At 50.1% G+C, this 10,225-nt stretch overlaps 1 protein-coding gene across 1 annotated transcript; it reads right to left on the bottom strand.

Annotated features, from left to right (window-relative positions):
- Positions 1–2,367: 2,367 nt before the first annotated feature.
- Positions 2,368–9,886, bottom strand: LOC121790895. The gene is made up of 6 exons (XM_042188992.1): positions 9,680–9,886; positions 8,670–9,605; positions 7,788–8,370; positions 7,403–7,686; positions 6,030–7,151; positions 2,368–3,018 (listed from the first exon to the last, which is right to left on the bottom strand). The coding sequence occupies exons 1-6, from the start codon at positions 9,884–9,886 to the stop codon at positions 2,368–2,370; spliced, it is 3,783 nt and encodes a 1,260-aa protein (XP_042044926.1).
- Positions 9,887–10,225: the final 339 nt, after the last annotated feature.

Here is a 10,225-nt window from a genome sequence, read left to right as displayed (position 1 = left end):
GGTTGCGGCCCTCTTTCCTTGTTCGGATTGAAAAGAGAGCCTTTGCCGAGCATGTGAGGCCCCCCCTGAGATCCCTTCTCCACCTGATTCGGCACCCCATGTTGAACTGCACCGGACGGGTCTTGCCCGTGTCTCGGCCTTCCCTTCAATGAAGACGCCTCCCCTGTTTCGAAAGTGCTACATAATTTCTTGGTTCGGCCCCTTTCGAGAGGAGGGAAGTGCTCGAGATACTCCTGGGTCGGAACAAGGCTTCTAGCGTGCTCAGCGGTTGGTTCGGCGTAATGGGACACGACCCCAATAATTGCTTGGGCCCTATTCGAACCTCGCGTATTGCCGGCGTCAAAATGTTGGAGGGGTTGTGAGGAAATCCGGTCCAAGTCCTCGGCGGAATCGAGGTTAGCTAGGTGCAAGAGGGATTGTTTTGGCTGCATATGTGGCTCCTCCATGCAACAATCACGTGAGCCAAGGATTGGGAATGAGACCAATTGCCTTTCCTCAATGAAACTTGTCTTTATTGCCAAATCCGGAAAGTTGACTATAGTACCTTTTGTATGTTTTGTTTCCACACCCCCCAAGCAAGCTAGCTCCCTAGGATGTACCATCTCATCAGCCCCCATAGCAACGGTCATATTATCGCCGCCTGAAGGTTGCGCCGTCGCCGGAGCCGGCGTGGAGTCGGGGTTCAAAGGTTCCAGCCGTTCGGGGAATTCCAACTCTTGGGGTTCCGGGTTACCTACCTCGAAAGGACCCTCCTCACCACCAGTTCCGTCCTTTGGAGGCTCGGAGTAGAGAACAATCTCCTTGCCGGTCAGCATCACTTCTTCCGGCGACTTCTCCTTCAACCGGTCCTGGCTACCTTCGCTACCTTGACTTTCCGCGCATCCCACCACCCCGTCAAGCTCTTCCATAAGATTTTTCTTGAGGCCGCTTGTCCGAATCCCCTCCCCGTCGTCGTCTTCGGCAAAAGATTTCTTGACGTCCGGTTTTGCCGACGGGGACGGAGACGCGTTGAATCGTTTCCTTCCGTTACCTTTCATCACCGGCCGCGGAGTGGATTTCCTCATTTTTAGCCGGTCTCCTACACTCCGGCGGACCTCCTTTTTGCACGCCGTCGCACTTGTAATGGTGTCGCCGGCGGATTGGAACAAGGTTCTCGTTGCATCACTTTCATCGGCAGCCGAATCGTCCATGGTCGACGTCCGGCTCCCCGCGTGTGGCTGGGTGGTTCCGGTTATCTTGTCCGACGGGAAAACCGCCCACCTCCGTTGGAGCAGACGTTCAAAGAGGCCAAGGTGGGATTGTAGAGAGAAGGAGGAGCCTCTCTCTCTAAAAAAGTATTTTTTTGGTATTCCCAACAGTAATCCTATCACAAGGTCTAACCAAATCAAACCTATTACAAATCTTACAAAGCCAATCATACCAAAAAATCTCCAGAATAAATTAGTCGAGCCAATCACAAGCAAACCTCTTCTAACTTCTTTCTTCGGTTTGGGCTCGGGCATTAGGGATCCCCATCTCTTTCTGCCTATCCATTGTCGTCTTCTTCCAAGCGGATGTCCGGCACTCCAAGTCGTTCAAGGCGAACCATGGCAGTTAGTAGCCTAGGAGCGGCCTCTATATTTACCTCTTGATGATGCGGCGATTCCTTTCCCAATTTAGCTAAGTACCCGGCCACCTTGTTGCCTTCCGGATGAACATAGTTGAGTTTGAACTTACCCTCCTTCATAATGCCTTGGATTCGTACCATTGTGTGACGACATGCTGCCGGTCCCCAATCCCTTGACTCAATAGCTGCCCTAGCTTGATGTGAACTTGACTCTACCCAGATGAATGCGCCTCGCCTCTCAGGAAAAGCCATACCTCGGTGAATGATTTCGAGCTCGGCCTCTAGCTCGGAGTGTGCACCAATCGGCGTATAGAAAGCCCCCACCATATTACCGAGATGGTCTCGGATGATCCCACCTCCACTGGCTCTGTCTGTTGTCGCATCGTATCTGCCCATGACGTTTAACTTGAGCCATGGAGCATCCGGGGGTTGCCATTTGATAGCCACGGCCCTTCTTGTTGGTTCCTTCGGCCGAGGGGGGGGGGAGTGTTTTTTTTTTTTTTTTTTTTTTTTTTTTTTTTTTTTTTTTTTTTCAAACACCGTCATGGTGGAGGGTTCGTGGGTCCCTCATCCCTATATTTCAACAAGGCAATTAAACAGAACTTGGCCACACCCGAAAGTGGTGTGCCACCAACATTACAAGAGTAGTATGCGGTCCGATCCAACATGGTTCGGACCCCATCATACTCCCTCAAACACCACGAGCAGTTACACAGAGCTACAGAGTAGGGAAACAGAGCAAGAAGCAAGTGAAAACAAATCTAGTCCCCGTCCCTTCCTAGGGTACGAACATGTGAAAGACCCATTTGATCCATGCGGACGAGGTCCGCAAGCTCTCTCGGCACCGAGTCTTGTTGCATTTGTTGGCCTCTATCTCTCCCTAGTCCCATTCTCGCAAGGAAATCCGCCGCCTTGTTTCCCTCCCGGTGAATGAAGGTGGCACGGAATTTAAGTTGACGCTTAAGAAGGATCAGATGCGCCATGGCTTCCCGGGCTAGCGCCGGTCCCCATCCTGCCCCATTAATCAATTTGATAGCTTGTTCGGCGTCTGATTCGATCCAAATAGGGAGGCCAAATTCCTTGGCGATGTTCAGCCCGTGGATCATTGCCAACAATTCCGCCTCCAGAGCCGATTGTGCTTCAAAAGGTATGCAAAAGGCCACAAGCATTTTACCCGAGAAATCGCGAATGACTCCTCCCCCTCCTGCTTTGTTGATCGCTTCATTGAAGGAACCATCCGTATTCACTTTAATCCAAGGGGGGTCCGGTGGCTCCCATTTGATCGCCATGGCGAGAGGCAACGCCCGAATGGCTTCCGCTTGTTGAGGGATGTTAATACCAAGTTTAACTCCTCGCCAGTGCTTCGGCTTCAGGCACCCGTTTGCCATAGAATTCCGGATGTACATGTGGACCTGCCATATTACATTGTGGGGTTTAAATCTTGTATCTTGGTGTCGGCTCCTATTCCTCTCCGACCAGATGAACCATAGGATGAGGTAGGGCATGGCTCGGCTAAGGTGCTTCCTATTCGGCTGATTGCATCTTTGCATCCAAACTTCAATTCTCGTTGGGATTGTGTCATTGATTGAGAGGCGGGGGGATGTACCTTCAAACCATTCATCAAATTCTCTCCATACTCTACGGGCTCCGAATCCCTGAATGAAGAGGTGCTGGAGGGACTCAATGTTCGGTCGAATTGGGCAGCATTGGCACTTAGAGGCTAGCGCAATCTCCCGCCATTGAAGTTTTGTGTCAACCGGCACCCGATTGGAGAGTAGCCTCCAGATAAAGATGGCTATTGAGTTGGTGAGTCCCGCCTTCCAAACATCCCCCAAACCTTGGATGATCGGGTTTCGCCCTCGGAGTGTGTCCCATGTCGAAGCCACCGTGAATTCCCCATGCTTAGAGAGGTTCCACCTAAGGATATCCTGTTCGTCATGGAGGATCGGTGTATTAATGATGCCATCGATAACATGCTGAGGAAGGCCGGCCTGATTGTGAAGGAGTTGGAGCTTGGGCACATCCCAAACACCATTTGTAATGAACTCCGAAACCCGGGTGGTTGGTCTTCCCCTATCATCAAGGCTAATTTCCCTCAGAGGACTATTACCAAACCAAATGTCATCCCAGAAGTAGATGTCCCCTTGTCCCACTAGCCATCTCATGTGCGGTTGCGCGAGGGGCCAGGCTCTTGAGAGCCTTCTCCACGTAGGGCTACTCCTGCTCGGCAGTCTCAAGGTGAGTGGTGTGGAGTTGGTGCAATATTTTGCCATCATGTATCTTGCCCAAAGGGAGTTTTGCTCCCGAAAGCGCCACCAAAGTTTGATATTGAAGGCGCGGAGGACCTCCTTAGTATTTCGGATCCCAAGGCCTCCTTCTTCAGTAGGGCGGCACATTTGTTCCCATCCAATCCAATGGGTCCGCTTCTTCTCATTCGTAGACCCCCAAAAGAATCGGGCCATTTGTTGATCAAGTTGCTTTAGAGTACCGGTCGTGGGCTCGACGGCTTGGAAGATGTGCAAGGGGATCGCTTCAAGAGTGCTCTTAATCAACGTGAGCCTTCCTCCAAAAGAGAGGTGACGGTGTGCCCATCCTGAAATCCTTCTAGCAATCTTTTCCCGTAGGAAGAGGAACATGTCCGTGCGCTTGACACCACGGTAGATAGGGACACCGAGGTAGAGAAAAGGGAAGGCCCCTCTAGAGAAGCCTCCTTCCGCCTGGATCAAGTTTGCCCAATGCTCATGGTTTTCGGCGATATAGAAATTACTCTTGGCAAGGCTGACTTGTTGGCCGGAGACTCTTTCATACTTCTCGAGACAAGCTCTTAGCCGGCGCATAGGAGTTGCCGCCGCTTGAGTGAAGATAATTATGTCGTCCGCATAGGCTAGATGGCTGATCTCCATGCATCTCCGGGAGGCTTTGAACGTCATGTCCTTTTGGCCAAGGATGAGCTTATCTAAGGCTCGGGACAGGTATTCCGCAGCGATCACGAACAGAGCAGGGGAGATCGGGTCTCCTTGTCGAAGTCCTCGAGTTGATCTAAAGAAGCCCGAGGGTGCCCCGTTAACAAGAACCGAGAACCAGCAATAACCAATACACCTCTCCATAAGTGAAATCCATGAATCCGGGAATCCCATACGGCGTAAAACTTTGAAGAGGAAGGGCCATTGGACCCTATCATAGGCTTTAGCCATGTCAATCTTAACAGCCACATTAGGCGCTGGAGAGCATCTAGCAAGCTCATGGAACATTTCTTGAGCCAGTAGTGCGTTGTCGTTAAGGAGCCGGCCTTTGACAAACCCACTTTGGTTTGGGGAGATGACCTGTGGAAGGAAGGGGGAGAGTCGAGAGGTGAGTACCTTGGTAATGATCTTGTTTAAAACATTGCAAAGACTAATGGGTCGGTAGTCGGTCCATGACTCTGGCGAGGCCTTCTTTGGGATAAGGACAATGCTTGTGGCCGTGATGCTCCTTGGCAGGAAGGCCCCTCTGAAGAACTGTCTGATTGCTTCCACTACCTCCGGCCCCACAATGTGCCAGCAGGCTTGATAGAAAGTGGCCGAGAAGCCGTCGGGTCCGGGTGCACTATCTCCGGAAATGCAAAAGGTGGCACTCTTGACCTCATCCGCACTTGGGGCGTCTGCGATGCCAACGAACTGCTCGGCTGAGTGGACCTGCTGGATTAGGTCGAGGTCTGGATATTCAAGTGTCGGATTGTTGGGGGCAAGGAGTTGTTGGTAAAACTCCACTGCGGACTTTTTAATCTCGGCTTCCTCGGTGAGCTCCTGCCCATTAGCACTAATTGAGTGGATGCGGAGACGGACCCTCTTTTGTTTCACCCAGCTTTGATAGAACCGGGTATTTTTATCTCCCTCGGCAAGCCACCTCAAGGCTGCCTTCTGTCGCCAAAAATCTTCTTCCATTCTCAACAAAAGGATGTACTCTGCAATGTGTTTGTTGATTGCTGTCCTGTGATTCGGTGTCGGCCTTGCCTCGAAACTAGCTTGAGCCACAGCAATTTCTTCCTCCTTTTCCTTTAGGTTAGCATGGATGTTCCCAAAAACCTCTTTGTTCCACTCCTTAAGAGCCTTTTTAACTCTGGCCTGCTTGATTTGAATGTTTAGGAGTCCACCCGCCCCCGTGGGCTCCTCCCATGTTTTTTGCACTACAGCCATGAATCCTTCATGCCGGATCCACATGTTCTGGAACCTGAATGCCTTGGCTCCAGCGGATGTGTTCAGCTTCGTGCACCTTGCAAGAACTGGTCCATGGTCCGAGGCAACCCGGGGGAGATTCGTTACCCGGGTAGCCTCGAAGGTCTTAGTCCATTCCTCACTGACAAGCACTCTATCCAACCTTTCAAAAAGGCCATTCTTGGCCCATGTGAATGCCGCTCCATCAAATCCAGGATCAAGCAGCCTACAGGGAGTGTTAACCCCTCAAAACGGACATCCTTGAAGTGCTTCGCCCGTGCTCGCCCACTTTCCACCAGTTTCTGGACATATAGCCTGACTTGCCATACCACGTTATAAGCCCTGAAGCAAACCCCATTATGCCGGCTGTTGTTCCTCTCCGCCCACAAATACCAAAGGATGATGCAAGGAAGGGTCCGAGCCATGTGGTCCTTTGTGGACCGGTTGATTCTCTTAGCCCAAGCTTCGAGTCTAGATGGAATGGAGTCCGATGGCCGAAGGGGATGGCTCGCACCATCAAACCATTCATCAAAAAGCCTCCAAACCATGCTCGCCCCTTGTCCATTAATAAAAAGGTGATGAATGGATTCCAACCCCGGCTGCCTAGGACAACATTGGCATTTAGATGCCAAGGAGATGTTCCTCCATTGTAGTTTTGCGTCAACCGGTATTCTATTCGAAATAAGTCTCCACATGAAAACCGAGATTGTTGTTGAGATGCCACCGTGCCAGATGTCTCCAAGAGCTGGGATACGGGGCCGCCTAGCCCTGTTAGAATCCCATGCCGAGGACAGAGAGAAATTTCCCCCTCGAGACAAAGTCCACCTCGGGACATCGGGGCTGTCAAGGAGGATAGGGGTGCTCATGATGGCCTCAGCCACGTGAGGCGGCATACCCGTTTGGTTGCATGTGGTGCCAACCTTAGCCCCGTCCCACTTTCCATTCATCCAAAACTCTGCAACCCTTGTCGTGGGATCACCCCTTGTGTCTAAGCAAAGATCTCTGATTGGCCTATCCCGGAGCCAGATGTCGTCCCAAAACAGGGCTCGTCCATCACCAATGATCCAACGGATGTTTAGCTGGACCAGGGGCCAAGCGGCCGCGAGTCGTCGCCACGTCGGGCTGCTCCTACCTGAGTTCAGTCGAGCCAAAGGTGATTTTGAGGCACAGTATTTGCTATACATGTGTGAGGCCCATAAGGAGTTTTGCTCTCTAACGCGCCACCACAATTTGACGTTGAAGGCCTTCAGGACATCCTCAAATTTCCTAATCCCTAGACCTCCTTCCGTAGTGGGGAGGCAAATCTGTTCCCAAGCAATCCAGTGTGTACGTCGTTTGCCCTCCACAGGGGCCTAGAAGAATCTTGCCAGTTGTTGCTCCAAGAGCTTAAGGGCTCCTTTTGTTGGTTCGATTGCTTGGAACACATGTATTGGGATGGCCTCGAGGGTACTCTTGATCAAGGTCAACCTGCCCCCAAATGATAGGTGTCTGTGTGCCCAACCCGAAATTCTTCTTGAAATTTTCTCTCGGAGGAAAAGAAACATGTCGGTCCTTTTGACACCTTTGTAAATAGGTACGCCAAGATAGAGGAAGGGGAATGTACCTCTAGTAAATCCACCCTCCGTTTCACCGTGCCCGCACAGTCACCGTTAGTCTCGGTAATGTAAAAATTGCTCTTCGATAGATTGATCTTCTGCCCGGACACAGCCGAATATTCGTCTAAACAAGCTCTAACCCGTTGGATGGATTCCTTGGCCGCTTGCGTAAAAATAACAATATCATCAGCGTAGGCCAAATGACTAACATCGGAGCATGCGCATTTAGACTTGAAGGTCATTTCCATCTTCCCCAAAATTAGCTCATCCAACGCCCTTGATAGATATTCCGCTGCAATAATGAATAATGAAGGAGAGATAGGATCCCCTTGCCGCAAGCCACGAGTGGATTTGAAGAAACCAGCCGGTGCTCCATTGATTAACACCGAGAACCAACAATTCCAATGCATCTTCCAATGAGACTAAGAAATGTCTCCGGGAATCCCATACGGCGCATGACTTGGATCAAGAAAGGCGATTGTACCCGATCATAAGCCTTTGCCATATCAATCTTGATTGCAACGTTTGGCGCGGGCCTCCTTCTATATAACTCGTGAAACATTTCTTGGGCTAAGAGGACGTTGTCGTTTAGAAGCCTCCCTTTAATAAAACCACTTTGGTTCGGGGATATTACCTTAGGGAGGACGGGGGCCAGCCTTGAGGCAAGGACATTTGTGATGATCTTGTTTGAAACATTGCAAAGACTAATTGGTCGATAGTCCGACCAAGATGCCGGGTTATCCTTCTTTGGTAATAGAACAATCATTGTCGCGGTGATGGTCCGTGGGAGAAAAGCCCCGTTAAAAAATTGTATTACCGCATCCCCCACATCCCGACCAATGATATCCCAACAACTATGATAGAAGGACGCGGTGAATCCGTCGGTGCCTGGTGTGCTATCAGCCGAAATGCTCCATACTGCCCGTTTGATCTCCTCTTCATTGGGGGAAGTAGCGAGGCTCTCTAAGTCCGAGGCCTGTGGGTGTCGCCGAATCAAGTTTAAATCTGGATCGACCAGAGGGAGAGCCGATGGTGTAAGTAACTCTTGAAAGAAGTTAGACGCCGAGTCCTTGATCTCTTTCTCTCGTCTGTAATGGTTCGGTCTCCCGCAAGTATGCCACGGATTCGAAGACGGGCTCTCTTTTGTTTGACCCAACTTTGATAGAACTTCGTATTTCTATCCCCCTCCTTGATCCACCGTACCGCTGCCCTCTGTCTCCATAAGTCCTCCTCCATTTTTAGTAAAAGGATGTAGTCCGCAATTGCCTTATTTACTCGGCATCTATTGGTTGGGGACGCATCAGCTTCGAAGGCTTGCTGGGCCTCTACTATAGTTGCCTCGGCCTCTTTAAGGTTGGATTGGAGGTTTCCAAAAGTTGCTCTATTCCACTCTTTAAGGACTTTCTTAAGCCTTGCGAGCTTGATTTGCAAGTTAAGTAGTCCTCCGGCCTCGGTGGGTTGGCTCCAACTGGATTCCACGACTCCTCGAAACCCCTCGTGTCTCAACCACATGTTCTGGAATTGGAAGTTCCTACCTTGCTCCCCTGTCACCTCTGTTTTGCATCGAACCAGGATGGGACCATGATCCGAGGCGACGCGAGGCAGGTTCGTGATTCTTGTTGCCTCGAAAACGCTCGTCCACTGCTCATTTATAAAAACTCTGTCAAGCTTCTCAAATAGGTTGTTCTTTACCCAAGTGAAAGGTGCACCGTCAAAGCACACATCGACCAGTCTACAATCTTCGATTGCTTCCGCGAAGTCCAACATCTCCGCTTGACTATTAGACTCGCTCCCGGACCTATCTCGTGGGTTAAGAATGGTGTTGAATTCCCCTCCAATAATCCACGGCCGACTCCCCAAGTTGTCCGCAAGATCCCGCAATTTGTCCCAGAGTGGATATCTTTCCGCACGAGTACACTTAGCATAGATAACCGTGACCGCCACAGGTTGGCTGCCTGCCTCCAAGCGAAGTATACCGTGGAGAGCTTGCTCGGAGTCGTCCATAACATCAAAGTTAACTCCCTCTCTAGTAAAGTTCCAAATTTTCCCCGACGTGTTAGCGCCTTTGAAGTTGAGTCCGAAAAACTTCGAATACAACTCCGGGTTTGGCGCGGTGAAAGGTTCCATTATTGCCATGAAAGAAATATTATGAACAACAATTAGTCTTTTGATAACGTTGCGGGACGAGGTTTTCACAATTCCTCGCACGTTCTAAAACAAAAGGTTATAAGACATAAGTAATTGGATGAGGACTTACCCGAGCGGGATGAAGACCGCCCTGTTACATCCATCTTCCGATCATTTTTGTGCCTTGAACTCTCACCGAGGCAAGAGGTTACATCCTCCCCCGTGTTCGGGATTGGTTGCACCACAATTTCCATTCCAATCACCTCATCTTCCTCGGGATGATCCGTTTCATAGGCTTCTTTCTCCATGAGTGCATGGTATTTATTAATGCTCATGAAGTTTCCTAGGTCCCCCTCGGGTGCCATCGATCCATCCTCCTCTTGACCCCTAGCCGGGGTGCCTCGTTTGATTGGAGAGGAAGGTCCGCTCGAGGCCACGCTTTAATTTGGGAGTTTTAACTACTGTTTTAATCTAGATAGAATTTAAACTAGCTAGATTGATCAACGGAATTCTAACTACTGGGTCAAGTGATTTGCAGGAAACAACAGAAAAGTAAATGCGTGGATTTAAAGCGAAAATAACTTGATTAAACTAAAAACTGATTACAGCGTGAAATTAAACTAAGCTAACACTTGGAGTCTAAGAAAGCTGTAAACTGAGAAGAATCTCAGCGGGAAACTTAAGTCACGTTAACAAAAATGAGT

This window comes from Salvia splendens, unplaced genomic scaffold (genome assembly GCF_004379255.2).
Source record: "Salvia splendens isolate huo1 unplaced genomic scaffold, SspV2 ctg658, whole genome shotgun sequence".
NCBI classification, from domain to species: Eukaryota; Viridiplantae; Streptophyta; class Magnoliopsida; order Lamiales; family Lamiaceae; genus Salvia; species Salvia splendens.
This window is presented reverse-complemented; position numbering and strand designations above follow the sequence as displayed.